The 26,163-nt window shown below is 37.5% G+C and overlaps 1 protein-coding gene across 4 annotated transcripts; it reads right to left on the bottom strand.

Annotated features, from left to right (window-relative positions):
• Positions 1-641: 641 nt before the first annotated feature.
• Positions 642-25,065, bottom strand: LOC127418580 (broad substrate specificity ATP-binding cassette transporter ABCG2-like). Of its 4 annotated transcripts, none has more exons than XM_051659202.1 (16): positions 24,993-25,065; positions 24,130-24,342; positions 16,904-16,963; positions 16,675-16,789; positions 15,918-16,070; positions 14,926-15,083; positions 14,422-14,573; positions 12,573-12,674; positions 12,199-12,452; positions 11,823-11,905; positions 11,616-11,705; positions 7,943-8,067; positions 7,540-7,694; positions 5,876-5,965; positions 5,577-5,653; positions 642-1,399 (listed from the first exon to the last, which is right to left on the bottom strand). In XM_051659202.1, the coding sequence occupies exons 2-16, from the start codon at positions 24,333-24,335 to the stop codon at positions 1,249-1,251; spliced, it is 1,971 nt and encodes a 656-aa protein (XP_051515162.1). In that variant the 5' UTR covers positions 24,336-24,342; positions 24,993-25,065; the 3' UTR covers positions 642-1,248. The 4 variants fall into 4 exon arrangements, with proteins under 4 accessions (XP_051515162.1, XP_051515161.1, XP_051515164.1 ...); XM_051659201.1 differs by having other exon boundaries at positions 24,554-25,027; XM_051659204.1 differs by having other exon boundaries at positions 12,199-12,449; positions 24,554-25,027.
• Positions 25,066-26,163: the final 1,098 nt, after the last annotated feature.

The raw sequence follows: 26,163 nt of genomic DNA, 5'->3' as shown, positions 1-26,163 counted from the left end.
GTATGAGGGGGACCTACATGATATTAGGCAGGTGCTTTATTTTATTTTATTTTATCCCCTTTTCTCCCGATTTGGAATGCCCAATTCCCACTACTTAGTAGGTCCTCATGGTGGCGCGGTTACTCACCTCAATCCGGGTGGCGGAGGACAAGTCTCAGTTGCCTCCACTTCTGAGACCGTCAATCCGTGCATCTTATCACGTGGCTCATTGTGCATGACACTCCGCATGTGGAGGCTCATGCTACTCTCCACGATTCATGCACAACTCACCACGCGCCCCATTGAGAGCGAGAACCACTAATCGCGACCACGAGGAGGTTACCCCATGTGACTCTACCCTCCCTAGCAACAAGGCCAATCTGGTTGCTCAGGAGACCTGGCTGGAGTCACTCAGCACACCCTGGATTCGAACTCGCGACTCCAGGGGTGGTAGTCAGCGTCAATACTCGCTGAGCTACCCAGGCCTCCATTGTGGTATTTGCTAAACAAAGGACAGGTAGATTAGTATACTGTATTTCTAATAATGATTAAAATGTACGCCATATTGCAGGTGTGTTTGTGTCTCACAATGGTGATTTTTACAATCATTAATAATGTTTGGTGAGTGATGCTGAATGTAAGTAGGATCACAATCATGCCAGAAACATTAGTTTTTATGAAATTTTGGTCTCATATAAAATTACAGAACAAACATAAATTTTTTTCCAGCATTACACATTCATTATTTAACAAAATATGAAAATGAAACATTGCAGAAGCATAATGGTTCATATTTACAGCAAACAAAACTAGAATTCTCAACGTTCTTAAACTGGAGTGACTCCATATTGGCAACCATTTAATTTACTGTGTGTATAGAATATAACTGAACGACACTGACACAAACTTTAACATGAGAACGTACAGGTTCTGTATGAGGCTTAAAATATCAACTTAAACATTTACTTATTGTCCAGCTACGAATCTTTGCTTCGATTACCTGAATTTTAAAACCATGGCGCATATTTTTGGAATAATGCCACTTGTTTTAGTTTCTTTGCAGGAAGATTGGAGCATTTTTGACTGACTTCCATAAAAGCTGATTGGTCGAGAAGCTAAATTCAGAGTTGCACACTTCTTCAACTGCAATTTTGAATTTAGCCGGTTTCAAATTCTTTACCTTAAATACAATAACTGCATATGAAATGGAGGGATTGTTAGCAGATATTACAACAGCAGGAGTGTGTGTGGAAGAGTCTGATCACACATTTATGTGAATTTCTTGATGAAGCGCAGTTTCAGATAAGCAATAACCAGGAAAATGAAGGTCATGATTCCCAGAGCCAAATGATTCTGCCACAAACCCCACACTGAGTAATCGATGCCCTGATCCTGCAAGAGGTCCTCACCTGAAGAACAACTACAACAACAAAAATAGAGAGTGTATCAGGAGAGAGAGCTCCGTGTATACATATATTATATTATAATATTATGTGTATTTACAGAATAATATTTATTATATATTATTATATTTATAAATATAATGTGTGTATAAGTAAATTTACATGTAGTAAATATTGTTCATATTAAATATATATACGGCTCTGGAAAAAAGTGAGACCACTGCAACATTATCAGTTTCTCTGGATTTACTATTTATAATTATGTGCGAGTAAAATGAACATTTTTGTTTTATTCTATAAAGCACTGACCAAATTTTTCCCAAATGCCAAATAAAAATATTGTCATTTAGAGCATTTATTTGCAGAAAATGACGACGGGTCAAAATAACAAAAATTGGTATCATCTCCACCAAATTTCACAATGGGTGCGAGACACTGTGGCTTGTAGGCCTCTCCAGGTCTCCGTCTAACCATTAGACGACCAGGTGGAGGATCGGTGATGATCTGGAGGTGCTTCAGCAAGGCTGGAATAGGGCAGATTCGTCTTTGTGAAGGACACATGAATCAATCCACGTACAAGGTTATCCTGGAGGAAAACTTGCTTCCTTCTGCTTTGACAATGTTCCCCAACTCTGAGGATTGGTTTTTCAGTAGGACAATGCTCCATACCACACAGCCAGGTCAATCAAGGTGTGGATGGAGGACCATTGGATCAAGACCCTGTCATGGCAAGCCCAATCTCCAGACCTGAACCCCATTGAAAACCTCTGGGGGGCCTGGGTAGCTCAGCGAGTACTGATGCTGACTACCACCATGCTGAGTGACTCCAGCCAGGTCTACTAAGCAACCAAATTGGCCCGGTTGCTAGGAAGGGTAGAGTCACATGGGTTAACCTCCTCGTGGTCGCTATAATGTGGTTCTTGCTTTCGGTGGGGCGCTTGGTGCGTGGATGCCGCTGAGAATAGCGTGAAGCCTCCACACGCGCTATATCTCCGCGGTAACACACTCAACAAGCCACACGATAAGATGCGCGGATTGACGGTCTCAGACGCGGAGGCAACCGAGATTCGTCCTCCGCCACCCGGACTGAGGCAAGTCACTACGCCACCATGAGGACTTAGAGCGCATTGGGAATTGGGCATTCCAAATTGGGAAGAAAAGGGGAGGAAAAAGAAAAAAGAAAACCTCTGGAATGTGACCAAGAGGAAGATGGATGGTCACAAAATGTGAAAGACTGGTAGAGAGCATGCCAAGACGCATGAAAGCTGTGATTGAAAATCAGGGTTATTCCACCAAATACTGATTTCTGAACTCTTCCTAAGATAAAACATTAGTATTGTGTTGTTTAAAATGAATATAATGGCACTTTTCCAGTGCATGTTACGGTTCGACTCGACTCTGCTCGCTTTACTTTTCTGAGCTTGCTTTTCCACTGCAGTTTAGTGCAGCCTCAACGTGGGTGGGATTATAGTCTGATCGTCATAGTTGCGTCGCCCGATCCAGCTCTCGTTGGATCCTCTCCACAGCTACTAGAGAAACGTCTGCACCTTGTTTATTGACCACAGCGTGGTTTTGCACACAGCCATTTCTTTTTACAATTCGAAAGTCGTGTGAACAAATGATACTGCTATCGCTGTTGCAAACTTTAAAACTAGCGGGTTGATGTCCCGTGTCGCAAATCCAGTGACGCTGGTAGTGACTGACCAATCAGTGATCTGCAGGGTTTTGACGTCACATTTAGTATCGGCTCGGCTTGCTTGGAACTTCGACCGAGGTGGTACTAAAAAAGTACCAGGTACCAGGTACTATCCACAGTGGAAAACCCCCAAAAAGCGAGCAGAGTCGAGTCGAATCGAGCTGTACCGTGCAGTGGAAAAGCCCCATAAACTTGTTTTCTTTGCATTATTTGAGGTCTGAAAACACTGCATTTTTGTTATTTTGACCAGTTGACATTTTCTGCAAATAAATGCTCTAAATGACAATAATTTTATGTGGAATTTGGGAGAAATGTTGTCAGTACTTTATAGAATAAAACAAAAATGTTCATTTAACTAAAACACATACCTATAAATAGTAAATCCAGAGAAACTGATAATGTTGCAGTGGCCTCTTATATATATAGAGCTGTAAATATACTGTATATACATCGATCAGCCACAACATTAAAACCACCTGCCTAACATTGTGTAGCTCCCCCTCGTCCCGCCAAACAGCACCAACTCGCATCTCAAAATAGCATTCAGAGATGATCTTCTTCTCACCACAATTGTACAGAGCGGTTATCTGAGTTACCGTAGACATTAGGGGTGTAACGGTTCTCGATAAAACAAAAATTGCTCCGCGGTTCATCTCTAGTTTAATAACGCATCTGGAACATACAGTCTGACGAAGATAATAAAGCGGCAAATAGACATGCGCAGTTGCACCTGAATGGCTCTGTAGATGGACACACTCCGCCTGTGTTTCACATGGGTCAACTTTCAACAGAGAGAAGCTGTCCGAGAGCCGTATACTGTTGATGTTTACATCGATGTTTGATTATTTATTTATGCTGACATCACCCGAGGATATATAGCATGCTGTGATCCCGAAACTGCACACAGACACACTCCCTTCCGTCTTTAAACAGGCACTCGCTGCTAGTTCGGACAGACATGAAACAAGAACTAAAGCGCTTGGGGTGTTCATTGCCAAATTTATGTTGCCCTTACTCCGTTGATGAAGATGTGGGATTTTCACGTATGATTAAAATATTCGAGTCACATTATGACATCCATTCTCGTATTCATTTTAATAGCAAGTTCATTTCTTCTATAGTGATAATAGACAGCTTCTGAACGTTGAATATACATTGAATATACATTGAATATACGTTGAGGTGAGTTTGAAATGCACTTTATGTTGATGCATGTAGCGTGATAATGCAGGTAATAAGTTAAAATGTTGAGTTAGTAATTGGAGCAAGGGTTGTTTTTAGTTAAGAACCCTAATGAAAGCTAACCATGTTTTTACTATAGTAATACTGTAGTGGCCATGACTGAAGTAACAATGACAGCTGTCACCATTGTTTTCTTGGTAGAAATCATAGTTTTGATACAATTAACCATTTTTTTTTTTTTTTACAACAGTAATACTGTAGTTTCCATATAGTACCCTTAATTTTACTATAGTATTGTAACCATGACAGTAACCATGTTAATTTTGTGGTTACTATGATTTTACTACAAATACCATGTTTAAACTATGGTTACTGTAGTAAAACCATGGTGATTTGTAGTGAGGGCAAATCTCTTGAAGTGTCTGTTACCAAATAGAATATATTTATTTTGGATTTGGCAATAATATTCCCCCCCCCCCCCCGAACATAACAAATACCGAAAACGTGACCCTAAAACCGTGATACGAACCGAACCGTGAGAAATTTGAACCGTTACACCCCTAGTAGACTGTCAGTTTGAACCAGTCTGTCTGACACCAACAATCATGCCACAGTCCAAATCACTGAAATGACATTTTTTCCCCATTCTGATGGTTGATGTGAACATTAACTGAAGCTCCTGACCTGTATCTGCATGATTATATGCACTGCACTGCTGCCACACGATTGGCTGATTAGATAATCGCATGGATGATTGTTGGTGCCAGACGGGCTGGTGTGAGTATTTCTGTAACTGCTGATCTCCTGGGATTTTCACACACAACAGTCTCTAGAATTTACTCCGAATGGTGCCAAAAACTAAAAACATCCAGTGAGTGGCAGTTCTGTGGACAAAAACACCTTGTTGATGAGAGAGTTCAACAGAGAATGGCCAGACTGGTTCGAACTGACAAAGTCTACGGTAACTCAGATAACCACTCTGTACAATTGTGTTGAGAAGAATAGCATTTTGAGACGCGGGTTGGTGCTGTTTTGGCGGCACGAGGGGGACCTACAAAATATTAGACAGGTGGTTTTAATGTTGTAGCTGATCGGTGTATATATAAATTATGTATATACACTATATGTGTACATATATAATATACATAAACCTATATTATGAAGTTGCATACACTTTCATGTAAAAATTAAAAAATATAATACACACACACACACACACACACACACTTTTCACACTTTTTCATTTGCAATATTTTCAATTCTAATATGTGGATAAATGACTTTACCCGTACAGTTCTAGTGTGTTTCATACTTACACTTCTACAGGTCCAGTGATGCTTGTGTTCCTGGAGTTACAGAAACTCAGTCCAGTAAACTCATTAATCTGCAGAGCCTGTGACCATCAATACAACCAATCAACATCCTCATTGATCTGCATTTATACTTCTAATAATAAAACAGCACAAGTGCAACCAGAGGTTTAAAGATTCATAATTAACTTTAGATTTATTTAAAGGGGTCATATTATACACACTTTGACTGTTTTTGGTGCAAAAAACATTTTAATTGGATTTCACAAAAGTGTAGAACATGATGGATCTGATTGGTGACTCACAGCGAGACCGTAGCGAGGAATACTTAAATACTTCAACCAGTTTAACCACCCCACGACGCTCGGCAGATTCACTAGCAGCCCAGAGAAGATCTGAAAACACACAAAGAAAAAAAATCTGATTGGCTGAGATGCATTAGCATGTTTGTGGCTAAAAATATATCATGTTTATTTCTATTGCACATTTAAAAACAACACGTTTACCAAAGTGCTTTACACATGAGAAAACAACAACACATCATTGCACACTCAGACATAAACACAATAACAAGACTAAATATAGTTACACACACTAGGAACACTAAAAATAACTAGGCGCACCGAAAAAGATATTGTGGCTGTCAATTGATTAACATTTTTAAATTGAATTAATTACATAATGTGCCGATTTATTAATCAAATTAAATCACATATATATTTAAAGAGAATGCCCCTCAAATAACAATAATGTTTAAATAGTTATAAATATAATATATATTATAAAAATAATAATTCGGATAACTAAAATGCATTAAATGATTGTGGCAGACGAGTAAAGCATTAATAAATGATACAAAAAGTTGCTTCAGAAGTCAATATATTGTTTATTTCCATATTAATGCACATAAGTCTATCATTGGCCTACAGTCCACAGCAATCCATTTAGCAACTGAATTCGTCAATTTGTCCGCGATAGATTTATTTTAAGGGCTTTTCGAAGAATGCCTTTGGAGCATCTAACTTTGATTGCATTGCGTCATAAAAAAAATTGACATTTTAGTTTGAAACTTAGAAAAACAGTCTCAAGATCCCTGCGTTCGGAATTGTGCTCTGTTCAGTTGTTTGAATGCAAGAACGATTTCTCATCTTGTGCTATCGCTAGTTTCAAGCTAGCATTCTCATTATAGCTGCGTGTTGCATTTACAGCTTGAGTTTCACTTACTGCCCCCTGCTGAAAACAGATGGTACTTCAAGCTTGAATTGCTTTGATGGTACTGTATGAATATTTCTTATCATGGTCTGAGGACATGATTAACTGCGTAATGTTTTTAACGCATTATTTTATATAATTAATTTCACTTATTAACATTTTTTTTTTTCCCCCCAATTCCCAATGCACTCGTGGTGGCGTAGTGACACACCTCAATCTGGGTGGCGGAGGACGAATCTCAGTTGCCTCTGCATCTGAGACCGTCAATCCGCGCATCTTATCACGTGGCTTGTTGAGCGCGTTACCACGGAGATGTAGCGCGTGTGAAGGCTTCACGCTATTCTCCGCAGCATCCACGCACAACTCACCACATGCTCCACCGAGAGCGAGAACCACATTATAGCGACCACGAGGAGGTTACCCCATGTGACTCTACCCTCCCTAGCAACCGGGCCAATTTGGTTGCTTAGGAGACCTGGAATCGAACTCACAACTCCAGGGGTGGTAGTCAGCGTCTTTACTCGCTGAGCTACCCAGGCCCCACTTATTAACATGTTAAATGAACAGCCCAACTGTGAATATTAATTACTAACAAAGAACATTGATGAAAGACACCATATTGACACCAGTAAGCACTAGGCCACATGCAATGTCTAATAAACTGTAGTAAAATCACCGTGATGCATGACACCTCACTGCTTTAATTTTATAATGGGGTTTAATACATGTCTGCACAAATGTGTGTGTGTTTATTCACCATCATGAAGACAAAGCTGATGGTCATGAAGATGTTTGCGATGGCCACCACAGTCTGATCAGCAGAGATGGCCAGGGTCATAGACGTCGCTGTGTACGACACCAAAATAATGGAGAACAGAAAGATGAAGAACGCTTCCGCCGTCGCTTTCAGTCCTGTAATGAGAAATGTAATGGAAGAGATATTGGGACATGCAGTTTTTGCGATTAAATCATCCTAAACATTTCACTTCTGTAATGTGATGAATAAACTGAATTGAACTGAACTGAGAAAATTCAATGGAAAAACAAAATTGGGGCGGGACATTGGAATAACGTGTGTGTGTGTCTATCTCTTTGTGATAAATCATTGACAATAACATCAGGAATGTGCATTAAGAATGTTTATGGTGTGTGTGTTTGACCTATCATCCAGTACGCCACACAGCTGAAGATGATGCCGGGGATTGTACGCAGAGTCAGAATGTCCGACAGGATTTTAGACAGGAAGTAAACAGACACTCTGTAATACCCACTGATGTATTCATGCCTGAAGATACCAGAATAACATGACATAACATGAACAAAAATGACAAGAGCTGACAGAACCTGCTAGCCTAAATCTGATTGGCTGTCTTTATGTACGTTTTTATCGGTTCATATTGGTCCACTGGGCAACCAAGTCATGTTTCCAAATTCCCAGACTGCTACAAAGAGCATGTCACTGGATTTGACGAAGTTTGCATGCTTCCTGTGCACTTACTTGCAAGCAAACAGGATGTACTTCAGCTATATATTTCAGCAAATATTTGCAAACTTCCCTGAGAGCACACGTACATCACCTAGACATCTATTTGATGTGTTTGTTTACATCTGGAAGACATGTTTTTTAGGTTGTTTGCTCATCTGCAATATATCTATAAGATCGGATGTCAATAAGACGTTCAGCAGATGTCTTTAAGACGTTTATGATTGAGAATATTTGTAAATCAGGTCTTTTTAAGATGTTTAGCATATGTTTATTAGAATGCAATGCTTTTCAGATGAAACGATGGTAAACTTTAACCAGGGCAATAAATGAAAGAAGAGGTTTGAAGTCTGTACTTCCATTAATTATGGACAACGTTTTCCTCCTTTTCTAATGATGTCTGATATCCAGCAAACTGGCCATGTTTGCCTTATTAAAATATTATGCCTGATGAAAGGAAAACAAACTTTTCACTAGAAGAACAGTCAGAACATTATAAGTAGGCCTATAGAAATAAAGAGCTAATTAAATTAAGAAGTTTGATTAGTGTAGAGCAGAATAGTTTGATTTTCCATAGCACCTTGAAGTAAAAAAAATAAAAAAATCCTTGTCAAATTCAAAAGGTTCCATCAAAAAAGGTTATCAAAATAACTTAAATACTTCCAGTGTAAACATGCAATTAAGTTAAAATTAATTGCAAATATGTAATCAGCCAATTTCGAGCATGTGGATGACCATGTAGGTCAACTACCACTAAAGACCATTTTTTGACCCAGGAAAAAACCTTGGTTGTGCCATAGAGTATGTGTCTTTTGATATTGTCAATGCCAGGTTAATTGGTGTGCAAGTGTGCACAAAAACTCATCATTATTTTCATTGGGTTGATTAGGTCGTGTTTGGTTTTACAAATTTGAGACGGTAGACCTTCTAATAAAAATAATGCGTGTCTGATTGATTCAGCCCATGTCAACGAAATCTCACTCCAACCAAGCAGAGTTTTTTAATATGTAGCTTATCATTGCTAGCATGTTTTAGCTTGTTGCTAAGTGTTGGTAACATGTAGCTAAGCATTTTTTAACATGTTTTCGCATGTTGCTAGACATTACTAGCATGTTTTAACATATAGCTAGGCATTGCTAGCATGTTGCTAGGCATTGCTAGCATGTTGCAGGCATTGCTAACATTTTATTACACATTGTTAGCATGTTTTAACATATAGCTAGGCATTGCTAGCATGTGGCTAGACATTGCTAGCATGTTGTAACATATAGCTAGGCATTGCTAGCATGTTGCCAGGCATTTCTAGCATGTTATCAGACATTGTTAGCATGTTTTAACATATAGCTAGGCATTGCTAGCATGTTTTAACATATAGCTAGGCATTGCTAGCATGTTGCTAGACACTGCTAGCATGTTTTAACATATAGCTAGGCATTGCTAGCATGTTTTAACATATAGCTAGGCATTGCTAGCATGTTGTCAGGCATTGCTAGCATGTTGCCAGGCATTACTAGCATAATATTACACATTGTTAGCATGTTTTAACATATAGCTAGGCATTGCTAACATGTGGCTAGACATTGCTAGCATGTTTTAACATATAGCTAGGCATTGCTAGCATGTTGCCAGGCATTGCTAGCATGTTATCAGACATTGTTAGCATGTTTTAACATATAGCTAGGCATTGCTAGCATGTTTTAACATATAGCTAGGCATTGCTAGAATGTTGCCAGGCACTGCTAGCATGTTGCTAGACATTGCTAGCATGTTTTAACATATAGCTAGGCATTGCTAGCATGTTGCCAGGCATTACTAGCATAATATTACACATTGTTAGCATGTTTTAACATATAGCTAGGCATTGCTAGCATGTGGCTAGACATTGCTAGCATGTTGTAACATATAGCTAGGCATTGCTAGCATGTTGCCAGGCATTGCTAGCATGTTATCAGACATTGTTAGCATGTTTTAACATATAGCTAGGCATTGCTAGCATGTTGCCAGGCATTACTAGCATAATATTACACATTGTTAGCATGTTTTAACATATAGCTAGGCATTGCTAGCATGTTATCAGACATTGTTAGCATGTTTTAACATATATCTAGGCATGTTTTAACATATAGCTATGCATTGCTAGAATGTTGCCAGGCACTGCTAGCATGTTGCTAGACATTGCTAGCATGTTTTAACATATAGCTAGGCATTGCTAGCATGTTGCCAGGCATTGCTAGCATGTTATTAGACATTGTTAGCATGTTTTAACATATATCTAGGCATGTTTTAACATATAGCTAGGCATTGCTAGAATGTTGCCAGGCACTGCTAGCATGTTGCTAGACATTGCTAGCATGTTTTAACATATAGCTAGGCATTGCTAGCATGTGGCTAGACATTGCTAGCATGTTGTAACATATAGCTAGGCATTGCTAGCATGTTATCAGACATTGTTAGCATGTTTTAACATATAGCTAGGCATGTTTTAACATATAGCTATGCATTGCTAGAATGTTGCCAGGCACTGCTAGCATGTTGCTAGACATTGCTAGCATGTTTTAACATATAGCTATGCATTGCTAGCATGTTGCCAGGCATTACTAGCATAATATTACACATTGTTAGCATGTTTTAACATATAGCTAGGCATTGCTAGCATGTTATCAGACATTGTTAGCATGTTTTAACATATATCTAGGCATGTTTTAACATATAGCTATGCATTGCTAGAATGTTGCCAGGCACTGCTAGCATGTTGCTAGACATTGCTAGCATGTTTTAACATATAGCTATGCATTGCTAGCATGTTGCCAGGCATTGCTAGCATGTTATTAGACATTGTTAGCATGTTTTAACATATAGCTAGGCATTGCTAGCTACATTGATAGCATGTTTTAACATATAGCTAGGCATTGCTAACATGTTGCTAGACACTGCTAACATGTTTTAACATATAGCTAGGCATTGCTAGCATGTTGCAAGGCATTGCTAGCATGTTATTAGACATTGTTAGCATGTTTTAACATATAGCTAGGCATTGCTAGCATGTTGCCGGGCATTGCTAGCATGTTATTAGACATTGCTAGCATGTTTTAACATATAACTTGGCATTGCTAGCATGTTATTAGACATTGCTAACATGTTTTAACATATAGCTAGGCATTGCTAGCATGTTGCTAGGTATTGCTAGCATGCTAAAGCTGGTTGCTAGGGTGTTTTTGGAATTTAAAAAATGCAAATAATTTTCTTAGGGGTTAGGTTTGTGTTGATTTGTACTGTACTTATATAAAAACAATACAGGTCTCTGATATGTCGTCATTTAGATAGCTAACCAAATGTGTTTTTATACTCACACAAATAGTTTCCTCTCTGTGATGAAAAGTTCGGCCGAGGAAACAGAACTGAAGCACTGATTAGTGGTGATGAAGAACAGAGCGCCCATCCTGAAATAATCGACCAATCAGTTCAATTAACCAGATCTACTGTGTCTCAGGTGGAATGATACAACTGGATGTGAAACTTGACTGCAGTATATCAGCTGGAGATATGCGTGTTCGTACCTATTCTGAATGCCGCTTGAATTCTGTTGCACTCCAAAAAATATCACTCCAACAATCAGAGCCAGAAAAATCATCACCCCGATCTGGTGAAAGAATGAATCAGAATTGACCAGAATTCATCTGCAAACATCAACCTGAATCTAAATAGTCAAAAACTCAATTTTAATATATACGAAAAAAGCCACAGAGACATGCTCGAGTGATGAGCAAGACTAATAATCGAACCACAGGTTTGAATCTATTCATTGAATATGGACAATTTGAACTGATTCACGCAAATGAATCGAGCTGAAATTGAAATCAGAGACACTGTTATTATTGGATATACCACCCAGCCCATGGTAACAGCAAACGGCTCACATGAACACAAACTCACCTGAGCAAATGAGGTCTGTGGATTGAGCATCAAGTTCCGGAAGGTTCTCTTCAGAACCCATTTGAACTGATGACAGAAGGACGTGTTGTACGTGATGGTTCTGGATTTGGGCCGTGTGCTGTAATCTTGACCCTGAACGATTCTCTCCAGCTCGCTCTGAGTCTGTTTGTAGTCTGAGCTTTTCTTGTATTCCTCCACTAAACGATCCTCGATTCCCTTTAGAGATGAACTCAACTGTTCTTGGTCCAGTTCTGCTGCACAAAACACAAGTTTACATGCACGTCTGAAATGATAGTCTGACAGTTTATAATGATAGTCAAAAGCCTGGCTTTGTGAGACTCGAGAGACAAACGGTGTGTGTTTGTGTGCTGTACCATCGTTGTGGTTTAATTTGTTGAGAGCGACAGCCGTAGAGTCTCCGTTTATGACATCCAGGAAGAAATCAGCAGGATTATTATGCGCTTCACAGGTGTATCCTGACACACAAACAAAAGATTGAGTACAACAATGAGGGTCTGTTTAAGCGTTTATGGGCCAAAGGCATCATACCCATTTGTTTGTCCAGATCTATGACATTTATTCAAAAATACATTAAAAAAGCAATTAATAAATACAATGGCTTGAATACACCGCAATTATTCTGAATTAAAATTATCTCTTGTACACTTATCAATAGAGAATAACACTAATGTTCACAAAAGTAAAAACACTAAAGTTATGCATGTCTTTTTTGGGATTTTATGGGATTTTTGACATTATTTACCTCTCAGTTACTCAAATAAAATAAGCACATTTTGTGTTATCTTCACAGTAAAAAACCTTCATTTCAGTAAATTGAAAGATTGTCAAAATGTTAAAGTATGTGATGCACTGGGGGTCTCTGGTGACATCTGCTGGAATAAAAATAACAATTACATGAAATGACAACTATGTCCAGTAGGTGGCATCAGTGCTCCATCCACTGGCTGATCTCTATAAGCCAATGTTGTAACAAACTTAATTTCTAGATATTATTGCATGTTATGCATTGAATATGTATTTAGACATTTTAAAACTAAATTATTTGAAAAATTGTCACATTTTTTAAACCACTTGTGTTGAAAGGTCAGATTGTGCAATGATGCCACAATATGCTTACAGTCAAACCTGACCAGGGTTTTACAACATGAAATTTCTCAGTGGGATCAGACTAAGAATTTGATCTGACATTGAAGTGTGTGTGTGTGTGTGTTTGTGTGTGTTCTGCATTGTGGCTGATTGATTTTTGTTGTTGTTGACAAAATAAAAATAAAATTGCTGTTATAGTCTCGTCCCTTTCATTTGTGAGTGTGTTCTGCATAGTGGAAGTGTTACTGTCTCATCCCCCCTTTATGTGTGTGTGTTCGGCACCGTGTCTGACTTAGTGATTTTTCACTGATTCTTGGGGCAAGGGACAAAACTGGTTTAAATCTTAGTTTTTATTTTTTAATACTAAATTAATTTGAAATGGATACATCTGTAGACTAAGGTCTCAGCTAACAAACTATGTAAGGGAACAAGTTTTACTTCTTCAGTATTTTTATTATTATGAATTTCTTGATTTTTAACAAAGGTTTTTTTTTTTTTTTGTAGAACATGCTTTGTCCCTTATCTCAAGGATCAGTGTTTTATTTGACAAATAAAAAAAATTGCTATGTTATAGTCTCACCCATTCATGTCCTATAGCGGTCAAATTTGACCCGAACACTACAAATGGGGGACAAACTAGTTTACATTTGAGTTTGGGAATTTATTGACAATTGGAGCTTGAATAAGCTTGGTCTGTTTGAATATGCCTTTAATGTAAATCTATGGGATTGTGGGCAGGGTATGAAATTAACTTTTTTGCCTACCAGCCACAGTGGCTGGTGAATGCCCAATTTGACCAGCCACTTTGACTTTCCATTATAATTGTCACGATATAACATATGATCCCACATTATTATTAATATCATAATGATAATTGTGATACATACAAATGGAGGCTAAAAAGTAGACAAGCACAGAAGAGAAACTTCTTGTTCAAACACATTTCTGAGGCTGTACTGAATTATGAAGTAACAATTCACTTAATGTCGCTGCATGTCATTTTCTATGTATGGTAACGTATACAGCAGTTAAGCAATGTCAAAATAAAATGAACCTGCAGAGCTGTGTTCACAATGCATGTTAAGAGCGAATTGTTCCTTGTGTGCGTTTTCTCACCGATCTCACTGAAGTAGTCCAGGGCGTTCTGAGCGGGTCCGTGATACACCTGTTTGCCTCCCACCAGCAGTGTGAGACTGTCGAACAGACGGTAGATGGAGTACCGTGGCTGGTGGATGGACAGAATGATGGTGCGACCATTGTTTGCCATCCTAAACAAAAGACAAATTAATCACACAAAAAAACAATAATATTTTGCATAAAGTAAATGAAGCCAATTTGACAGACCATATAGATTTTTTGCATTGTTACATTACTGTAATTCATCCAGAAGTTAATGTTTATTCTCATTATTGTAATAGAGTCATTTTTACAACAGTAAAAACGCTGCAATTCAATGATTTTTATATTTAGATTAGCATAAAGTACAACAAATACTATTATTATGTATAAACTCAATAATGTATCTATACTATTTCTTTGCATTACAGTAATGTGTATTGCGAGATATGTGCTTAACTGTCATGAAAATGCGTGCATGTGTGTGATTGTCTAAAATCGTACCGTTTCAGCAGCATGAGCACAGAGTTTGCCGTGCTGGCGTCCAGTCCTGTGGTCGGTTCATCGAGGAACAGCACAGGCGGATCGATGATCAGCTCCATACCGATATTCGTCCTTTTCCTCTCTCCACCCGAAATCCCACGAATCAGCTGCGTGCCCACCTTTAAACCAGTCAATCAGAGGGCAGCTGTGAATGAAAGTGCCGCCCTCTATCCCCAATGACATTTTAAATGTTTATGTTCATTATTACATTTGCCTGCATGCAGTCATATTATATTTATGGCTGTCAATTTAACACATTTATTTGGTACAATTAATGTAATATTATGAGCTAGTGTATATATTTGGGGACAAAACTGCAAAAAAAAAAAATCTTTAAAAAAATGATAATCAGTTTAAATTGTGTTATCTTGAATTTTTTTTGAATTTTTTTTTATTTTGTTACATCATTCTGCATTTATACATATATTATATAAATTATATAATTTGTGTTGTTTTTTTAACTAATCTGTACTTTTGGTTGAAAAATGTCCTTTAAAGTTATCTACATCTGCCAAAACTCCTTCAGGGGATGACCTAAAATTAAAAAATGCTTCACAGAGACACTAAATGTTGTCTTTATTTACTTCTAAAAATACCAAATGGTATTTTATGGTTTGAGTATAATTTATTGCAATTTATCATTCAAATATAATTTGTAAAAGTATATTATATTTTATAAAATTATATAAATGTAATTACAATAATATATAATTCATAATCATTAATTACAAAATTATTTTATAATTATAAATTAATTTAATATAGAAATAATATCAAAATTCCTCACAATTATATAAAATTAATTTTAATTTGAATCTTTAACAAATAATTTAACAATTATTTATTATAATTATTCAATTATATATATATATATATATATATATATATATATATATATTTGATCATTTAAAAACATTGTTATAATTCGATTTATTTATAAATGTGTGTTTTACCCGTGAATCTGCTACTTTGCTCAGGCCGAGTTCTTGAATGAGTTTCTCCACTTTTTCATCTTTTTCTCGTTGACTGATTGACTTCGGGAGCCGCAGCGCAGCTGAGAAACGCAGATTCTCTCGAACGGTCAGCGTCCCCATGACAACATCATCCTAACGCCACACACATACAAATATTTCACATTTTTAATTCGAGAACGCAACACTACGACAAGGCTTTGATTTCAAGCTGATTCATGTCTTTTAACCATGACAGAGCGCTTTCAAAAGCACACACACACACTTTCAGTAAACTGGAAGGCAGCAGACTTAATTTTCATGTCTCATGACACAGCTGGCATGATTTTAGATTCGATTAAACCATTTTCAGAAGAGATGTTCTCCAGATATTTATGCAAGGCAAGCAAAATACAACCCTCAGCCGTTACAGTCAAACTTAATCTTAGTCAACAATCACACAATTCCCTTAGTCATGGCACGAGTTCTGCTGACAGCAACATGTTAGTATTTCAGTGAACATCCCCTTTCAAATGCTTATGCCAAGTTTTAGAGTGAAACATGCCTTGAACAAACCCCTAACCCCTGAACTTGAACAAACCCTGACACCTCAAATCATGCAGCTCATTGGGAAAAGGTGTGACATTACTTTTCTTGCAAGTTTTGCCTGACAGAGGTTAAAAAAAGCCCCATAAATATGCATTAAAGGAGCCATATTTAGAGACCAAAATATCATGGAGACTTGAAAGTGTGTTTGTACCTGCACTACATAACCAGACAGACATTTGAAGTTTGGAGGTTGTGGCGCTCCGTCTATCAGAACTTCGCCGGAAAGACCTGCGGGATCCTTACGGGCTGCAAGAACGTCCAGGAAACTGAACACAATTAAAACAAAAACAACATTATACAACCACCAGGATAGACGAACATTACAGCAACGCTGCACAAACAGAGAACAGAGTCAAGAGAGATCGTTAAAAAGCTCTTACGATGATTTTCCACTCCCGGTTGCTCCTAATATGGCGTTCAGCCCTGGTTTCATGAGACCACTAGAGAGAAAATAAAAATGATTTAATAATCGTTATCACCCTGTTTTCCTCATAAAAACACAAGATATAACCAAACACACACGTTGCTGACAATAATAAAACTCTGACTGAATGAGCCACACTGTAAGCCATTGTAAAATGCCAGTAGGCTCAGACGTGACCACATATATTATTTTATATTAATGTGCCTAAAGTTGCTATATTGCTTGGCAACCATAAAGAGCCTGCAGCCAAACTATTGGTGTCTTTTATCATACTGCTGTTGCCTTGTGCAAAAGCCGTGGTGTGTCTGAACTTTTGACTGGTAATGTGTATATGGTCACACAAAATGCATCCAGAAGAAATCAATTTTGCTTAAAATCGTTTTAGATGTAAAAAGCATGTCCCATATGTCATGTCAGCTACCTACCAACATACACACACCCTGATTTATATACACAAATGTTTTCATCCAAAGTCATTTAAATGACAAATAAGGAATGCTACAACACAAGCGATTCATCCTAAGAAGACAGTAACATGAGAAGTGATGCAATACAACGTTCCACTATTGCTGATTAAAGTATGTTTATCCACCCACTTTTTGGGAATTCCTCATTACATTTTAGGAGTTTAATATTTCTGGACTGCAATGAAAAAAAAAAAAGTCAACCACATAAAACGATGACTTTAAGATCAAGTAGAAGCCTCTGCCGACAGGTAGCATTGACAAAAGACTGAACAAACGTGCAGTGATCCTACTATGACTAGCACCTACTTGCCTGCCTTTTAGTAAATCAGAATGTATCACTGAACAAATCAGGGCCGTCGCTGGCCAAACTGATGCCATACGCAGAGCTCCGAAATCGTCGGATGTATAACATGCGAGTAGGGGCAGCCGGTGGAGTTTCTGGTGTCCCCCTAGGGTAAGATGCGCTAAGCAGACTGTGTAATATGCGTATAGGGAGCAGGGGTACTAGGCCGAATGTTGTGTCACCTAAGTAATGTTCATTAGCTGATCAATTTTATATTGTGCAACTCTATCTTAAGGCCCTGCACACTCATAGCGAAGTGCTTCTTCGTTCTTCGCTCAGAGCCAAAAAGAAGTTCGAAACAGCTGACCAATAACATACTGTTTACGAACATTCAGACACCTGCCACACCGCTGGGGGAGGCATTTAGAGGAGCATTACAAAAATAAGGACGATCAAGACTACATGTAAAACATCAACTAATATGACATTAAAATATGTTATCAATAACTTCATGCCTTAGGAGTAGAATTCACATGAGATCAGTAAAAGATGCTGTTTTAACTACTCTATGATGACTTAAAGTAATACATATGCAGAAGATAATGTGTAATTTGTAATGTTTTCCTTTGCATTCATGGTGTTAATGATAAGCCATAATATGCACGATTGCACTTTGTTATTATGTTTTATGATGACACTGGTACTACTGCAAATATGGTTGTATAAAAGAGTGCCAATGGATAGAATACAGACAAAAGAATGATAATAGGCATATCTTACTTTGGGCAGATGTGTGAATGGCTTTCGCTGCAGATTGCACATGAGTGAATGGGCACTTAAGAGTATTTAAGTAGATTTGATTCCTTTTGTAGACTAATTAAACAAAAAAAAATTACATGACATGTTTTTGGAAAATGTCTCTACGGAAACAATGGTACAGATGTAGGTAAGTCTGCATCAGTTCGCTAATAACTCTGCATGCGGTGTGTTCATTTGAGTGATCTTAACTGACTGAACGCAAATTAGCTGTCTGCCTCAAAGTAGGTGGAGCTCCAGGTCACATCTACCGATCACGTGGACCAATGGCAGTAAGAAGGTGTCAAGCAAGTGTTAAAAAGTTTTCCTGAAAGTTTGACCTGGCAAACTGTTATGAACCACCAGACAAACTCAAAAACACCTTTGTTTTGTCCAGATTTTGTTCTAAATGACATCGCACAAGTTTGTTCTTTGATTTAATATGAAGTGTGCAGGGGCCTTTACACTCCTTGTGAGGGAACACCCTGATGAACATCATTAGCAAAAACTTGAGGCCTGCATTTCTATTAAATACAGATTACGAGATATAATCATTTCATAAGCTTGGAAGCAGACATAAATCTTATTATGCAATTATACAAGAAGAGAAAAATCACACTCTCACTCTGTGTCTCTTCCCACCTAAAATCACACAGGTAGACATGCAAAAGTTAATGATTACTCACAACAAACAATCTCGCATGAGGCGACTCCAAACTCCAAACACATTTTTACTGTCACTGAAAGCCGTCATACTCTGCTTGTGTTTGTGTTCTGGCCTCTTCTCATAATCTCTCAGATGGTTTTACGATCACATTTTAGACGTTTTCTAGGTGTGTCAACGACCATCAGGTTCAAATACACAAACTAATGACAAACGTGAGGCACATCTGCATGTACACTAAAACACTAGAAAAGTATAAGGGTCATTGTTGACAGGACATTAACAGGACAAGTTTTAAAGCTTCTCTAAAACAATCTTAAACAACATTTTTCATATTTATTAAACATGTAGTTTTTAATGACCTTGTTTTAATTGAGAGATTGCATGGAATATTCATACTTTTGAGAAAGTGTCCCCAAGAATAATTATATAAAATCAAAACAGGATGGTTGTCATTATTGTTATACTTTACTGTTATACTTTTTTTTTTCATTACAGTAATGACAATTTAAATGAAAAAAAAAAAGATTATTAAATAAAAAACAAGTTTAACAAAAAACTAAAAACCTAAAATATGCAACATTATAACAGAACCCCAAAAAATCTAAATTGGAGTTTTGTAGCTTTTAGTCCATATTGATTATCTTTGATATCATCTGTATGCTTGTGTACTTCTAAATGTCGACAAACTTCACTTTTAGCAGATATATGCACTTAAAATTGACTTAAAAACACACTTAAAAAGTCTAAAAAACATTGATGACTCATCTTGCACTACACAGACTTTTGTCCAGTCAAATACTCTTTAGAACACTAATACCCCTCCCCCAAAAACCAAAAATCATGCAAATCATGATTCATGGTTGTGATGTAACTAAAGCCTATTGGGATTTTTGTTTTTAAATGGGATGAGCCCTTCGATATGCCCCACCCAAACATTGTGTTTCAACAAACAATACATCAACACAGAAAGGAAGTAGTTTCATGGAGTCTTTAATCAAAATATCATATAAATAATAATTTCATATTTTTTATCTTTTCATTTTGGGGTGGACATTTCTTCGTAAGATTCGCCCAATCAGGTAGGATGCCTAAAGAGAAGGACCAGTCATTATGTAAGATGTGGCGCATCTTTTATTTAAGATTGACCTGTGATTGTCCTGTTATGTGATCTCACTGTTACGTGAACCATAATGTGAATCACTATTGTTTGAGAGAGACAGCAAACCAGACTCTTATCTGCCTGTTGGGCAAAAGTCAAGGTTTGATCGCAAAACATCCCAGCAGGCCAGAACAAACCCTTTAATCAAACATTCAAATAAAGTCAGTGGACTCTTTTTGCAGCCATATCCTCAAACGCCTTGTTTTAAGTTTCTTTTTTTTAGCATGTCACCTCCACATTTGTGTTCCACACACATCTCACACCATGTGAAAACTTTAGCACTATTGTTTCCAAGTAACTTTCACGTCAGACAATTGCCTGGAAGCAGCAGGGTGCGAATATGTAACCTTAATCAGGTTATGAAAGCATGCGTGTGTGTGTACATGCATAATGCATCCCGAGTGTGTGTGCACGCCCAACACATGTGTAGTCACAAGGGTGTGTATGATTGTATAAGTAAAACAATGCATTAGACTGTTTGTCTACGTAATGTCATTCCTGGAGAGGCACGTACAAATGTGGATGTTTTTGAGGGCAAATGTGTTTTTTGGCAGGGTGCTCTCTGTTCCGCTGGAGTTTGTTTAAACATCTCCAAACTTCCTTCCTTCAATTCACACAAATTATTATTATTTTCAAATGGTCTTTGATTTAATCTCAAAACTCTCACATTACATTACATTTTGCTAATGGCAGCATACTTTAATATGGTACCAAAATTAACAACAAGATGATATCGTATCATTTTAAATATTTTGGTATCACAATATTTCGTTAGTACCGGTATACTGCGCAACCCTAGCCTACTGTACATCAAAATACCATCACTGAACCATGGCACCCATAAAGTACATTTTTGGCAAATTGTTATGTTGGACTGACAAAGCCAACATACTACTCTACAAACATTGCTTAGGCTTTTTCAAAATCCTTAAACTGAGATAAAAATTTCTAACTCTAACTCCTAACTCTAAACTCAGCACAGACCTTCAGACTGTTCTGGAATAGTGTGCTATTACTTTTCTAACTGATCAGACTAACGGTTGCCACTCAGCGGACGATCGAAAATCAAAAAAATCCCATAGACTTGTACCAGAGACTATTTAGCAGAGACGGGCCACTTCTATTCAAATGAATGGGAGAAATTGGAATGCTCAACCAAGGAGCTTTAGCGCCCAATGGTCAACGGGTGTAGATAGGAAGTCCCGCCTTACAGTTAAAAGAGCCAATCACCTTTTAGATACAGGCATTGCCTGTCAATCAGCTCGAGAACGCGCATGTGCATTAGCTATAAAAGCTGGGAAAATTGTGTTTTAGCATAATCTGAGGTAAAGAAGCACAATTTATTTTACCAGTTTTGTCCGATTTTACTGATTTAAACTATGTTCTTTGATCGTAATCTTGATCAACCAACCATTTTTGAGATTTCAGTGTTCCCCCATTCAAGTAGACAGGAGCTGCACTGGCATGATTGGAAATAGCCTCCTGGGAGCATTCCTAAGATGGCCGATAGTGGACTGACTTGCTAGAAAGACTTTTGGTGCGGCCCAAACCACACACTTCTGCACTATTTTACATCAGAGTGTGCGAGTAGTATGTTTACACTGAAAATGCATCAAAAAGATGCGTACTATGAGTATCCGGATGATGCACCTTTTCAACCGTCAAAACAGAGTGTGGAATGTTGGACACTTCATGCACTCAGTGCTCACGTCTTGCCGTACATAGCGGAAGGGACGGAGTTACCAGCAGTGATGGTGATCTGGCAAAACAACTGTAAATAATGGAGAACATGACAACTAGACAGCACCTTACAAAAGCGAGTTAAACGCTTTACCATCGTACCATGCTGTGTGAATATGTATATTATGGAGATATAAATGTTGAACTGAGGGTGGATAGCGCGCTAAAGCCAGCGGCAACAAATCGCTTGGGTTTGAAATGTCAATTCCGTTAGCTGTTAAACGGCGAATGCTTCCGTGTAGTAAAAAATCGTTAAGAGTTCCATTTGGGACAATACTACACTTTGTAAATTCATACACTAGATGGCTGAGTACATAGTACATTTTGTGAGTGCATAGTGTATAGTATGTAGTTTGGGACACAGTTTTTGCTTGCACTGATGGAATGTTTAAAAAGGCCAATGGAATGCTTGTTAATTCAAACTCCAATTGTCAAAATTTCAAATGTAAACAAACCAACAAAAGGCCTTTAATCTACTTTAAGTTGCTATCTATCTATCTATCTGGCTGGCTGTTTGTCTTAATGTAGAGGCACAAGATGCATTTTAGAGAAAAAACTAATTAACCATTTTCTGTTAATTTAATTCACATTTGGAATTGTATTAAAATGTGCCTTTAGCCCTGTTGTACCCTCCTAGGTACTACCATCCCTTTGGACACTATTTTTGAAGTAGCCTACCTTACAATAACACTTAAATACCATGGCACATGATTAAGTAACATGATATGCTTCAAAATACCATGATGATACCATCTGACACATCACTGAAATCATTATAGTACACTGTAAAATCAAATTAGTTGATCTTAGATACATCAAGGCAATCAGTTTGCACGGTTTTTCGAAGTCAATGTACCTTTCTGGCTCAAGTAAACTGAACTCATTTTTTTAAGTAACGTTAACTAGTTACAAGTAAATTTAACTCATCTATGATTAAATTATTGCTGTTTATATTTAAATATTTAAGTGGAGTTATCACGTCTAACAGTAAGGGCGAAATTATGACTGGACTCTTGTTTAGCCATAGAGCACGTTGAGTATACTCAGTATTAGTGCACATAAATCTGCACTTTTGTAAAGTTCAGTTGAGTAAATAAGAATGGCTTAAACTTAACAGGCTCCAAGTTCACCAAAGGTAACACTAAATCAACCTCATGGTGACTTCACGCAAATCACAACTATCAACCAGCTACAACAAAACAACAATAATAGTCATAAGATTTAATACTGAATCGGGGGGCCTGGGTATCTCAGCGAGTAAAGACGCTGACTACCGCACCTTGAGTCGTGAGTTTGAATCCAGGTTTCCTAAGCAACCAAATTGGCCCGGTTGCTAGGGTGGTTATAGTCACATGGGGTAACCTCCTCGTGGTCGCTATAATGTGGTTCTTGCTCTCGGTGGGGCGTGTCGTGAGTTGTGCATGGATGCCGCAGAGAACAGTGTGAAGCCTCCACACGCGCTATGTCTCCGCGGTAACACGCTCAACAAGCCACGTGATAAGATGCACGGATTGACGGTCTCAGATGCGGAGGCATCTGAGACTCGTCCTCCGCCACCCGGACTGAGGCGAATCACTACCCCACCACAAGGACCTAGAGCGCATTGGGAATTGGGTATTCCAAATAAAAATAAATAAATAAATAAAAAAGTATGATTATTTTTCTACATAAGTTCCCTTGTTTTGACCAAACATTCATAATTTATTCAAGCGCAAGTGCTTATGGGTATTCCACACAGCTGCAATTTTGTACTTGATCATTTTGAGTTAGTAGTACTTGAAGAACGTATATATTTGAGTTATGATTCCAAAATGTTACATTTCAAGTACTGCTTAATTAGGACCACTTAAATGTTTTTATTAATGTCAGCTTTAGGGTTAAGAGAGTAACGGTAACTTACTTAAATCTAGTAAGAATGGTAAAAACGTACACTTAAGTTGAGTAAACTATATTTTTTACAGTTTGAGATTAGTATTAGTATTTACAGTGTAGTGTACTATTTCATGTAAGAAAGCAAAGAGAGACTTTCACGTTTCTCAATGGAGGAATGAATGGATGTGAAAAGACTCACTTGAGGTCGATGAGAATATCTTTACGCGTGATTTTCCTCTTGCAGATGAATCCACTCTTCATCTTCACACTGTAGTGGATTTTGTGGAAGCTCACGGTGGCTCCTTTCCGGGACGATGAGGAGAAGGTGGTGGACACCGGTGTCCTGGACATAGTGTTCCCATTATCTCCAACTCTGTCCAGCTGAAGGGCCGTGTCTGCCATCATTGCACACCTGGAGACCATTACAAATGAGATGTTTGATCGTATGAATTAATGTATGCCATCAATAAATGAGATAGAAAGAACCCCAAGATCTATCTTCAGAAGAACACTTCAATCAAAAGTTTAAAAGTGCTGAAAGCGACTTTTAATGAAATAACAAACAGAGCATATAGCTATACCATTAAATATATCAGTGCAATAGGTGCAATAAAAAGTCATACCTGTCTCTTCGACGGACCTAGACAAATTTGCCGGTAAATATACACACTAACGCTATTTTGCTCTATCAAGAAAATTTTATGACAGAATAAAACACCTAAAGAGGTCCAGTCTGATTTCAGGATATCATGTTCCCGATTATTTCAGATCAAATCTAGTAAAACTGAGAAAAAACTTCAAAATATCTGTTTTGCCTTTCTTATTAGCCACGATACATCGAAGAACCGTCGATTACGTCAATTCTAATCATGCACGTTCATTTCCAAGCAAATAATTACGCAAAACAAGTTTACTATCCTACCAAAAACTGCCGAATGACAGAGTTACACAGCGAAAAACGGAACAAATCAACGTGGAACAAACCGATGTTGTTTTAGTCGGGAAGTTGGAGGACTATCGATTATAGAACGATTATCTTTCACGAGCGATTCGCATCATCACCTGAAGCAGCGCTGATCTGCAGCCCTTGAGCTCGCGTGAGATTGTGTTATGAGTGTTATGAGGTTTCATAAAGAACACGAGGCGAGTCACATGTGTCGATAACCGGTAGTGTCTTCTGCTTTATATAGCCTACATGCTTTAAATAGATGCATATGCTCATATATGCATTTTAAGAGTGTCTTTTGCTTTATTTTTGCTTACTAATGCTATATAAGATCAGCCTCTGAGAGTAATATCTGAATTAAATATACTAAGAAGATCTGTGCTTATATCATAGATACCTATCTGCTATCCTAGATATGTGCATAACCTACATACAGAATCTGCATTAAATATATAAAGATCAGTGCTTTAAATATAAGTTATTTCTGCTTTAGATATCCTAGATAGTCCTGATCATAACGACCAAATATTCATTCATTTTCTGGATTTTAACCCTTTAAATGCCAGTTGGTTTACATAATGTATGTCGTTGTTTTTATGAAAAAAAAAAAAAAGAAAAAGAAAGAAAAAAAAAAGATTTTCCATGTACTAAATGCTAAGGGGATATTTTTTATTTATTTATTTTTATTTTATTTTATTTTTGATTATCACAGTGTGGGATGTGTCAATGATTAGCAACAACAATGGTTTTGATGCATTATTATTTTTTGTGCAGTGTCAGATAAAAAAAAAAAAAAAGAAAACCTCACACTCAGGACCTAAGAGGGCAAAAATGTCCACGTCAAAAAAACTGCCATAATAATATTATATATTAATATTATTTTCCACTTTCACTGACTTAACCAACATCAGTCCTGATCATAACTACCAAATATTCATTCATTTTCAGGATTTTAACCCTTTAAATGCCAGTTTGTTTACATAATGCCACTGTTGTTTTTTACACACACACACACACACACACACACACACATAATTTTAGCTGCATAATTTATTCAATTGGCCTGCAGTGCTCCATAATACAGCAAACAGAAAATAGGGAAAAAGCATATATTTGCTCCATAGGCTAAACATGAGAAATGGCGCCATCTGGTGGAAAATATTAAAAATGTAAATTTTGAAGCCAGGGCTCCTGAATGAAAGCATAATATCCTAGAATTCATGATTTTATGCTTTAATGGCACTGGGATCAAATATTGCAGTTTTAATGGGTTTCAATGGGGACATT

The sequence above is a fragment of the Myxocyprinus asiaticus genome, chromosome 28, assembly GCF_019703515.2.
Source record: "Myxocyprinus asiaticus isolate MX2 ecotype Aquarium Trade chromosome 28, UBuf_Myxa_2, whole genome shotgun sequence".
NCBI classification, from domain to species: Eukaryota; Metazoa; Chordata; class Actinopteri; order Cypriniformes; family Catostomidae; genus Myxocyprinus; species Myxocyprinus asiaticus.
Note: the sequence above shows the minus strand (reverse complement) of the source record. Positions and strands in the feature narration are given on the sequence as shown.

Excerpts from the sequence above, each read along its gene's own strand:
- LOC127418580 (XM_051659202.1), bottom strand. The coding sequence starts at position 24,335 with ATGATGGCAGACACGGCCCTTCAGCTGGACAGAGTTGGAGATAATGGG. Across the intron at positions 16,964-24,129 it reads GATATTCTCATCGACCTCAA|TGGTCTCATGAAACCAGGGC; the intron begins GTGAGTCTTTTC and ends TTTTCTCTCTAG. Across the intron at positions 1,400-5,576 it reads ATCACTGGACCTGTAGAAGT|TTGTTCTTCAGGTGAGGACC; the intron begins GTAAGTATGAAA and ends TTGTTGTTGTAG.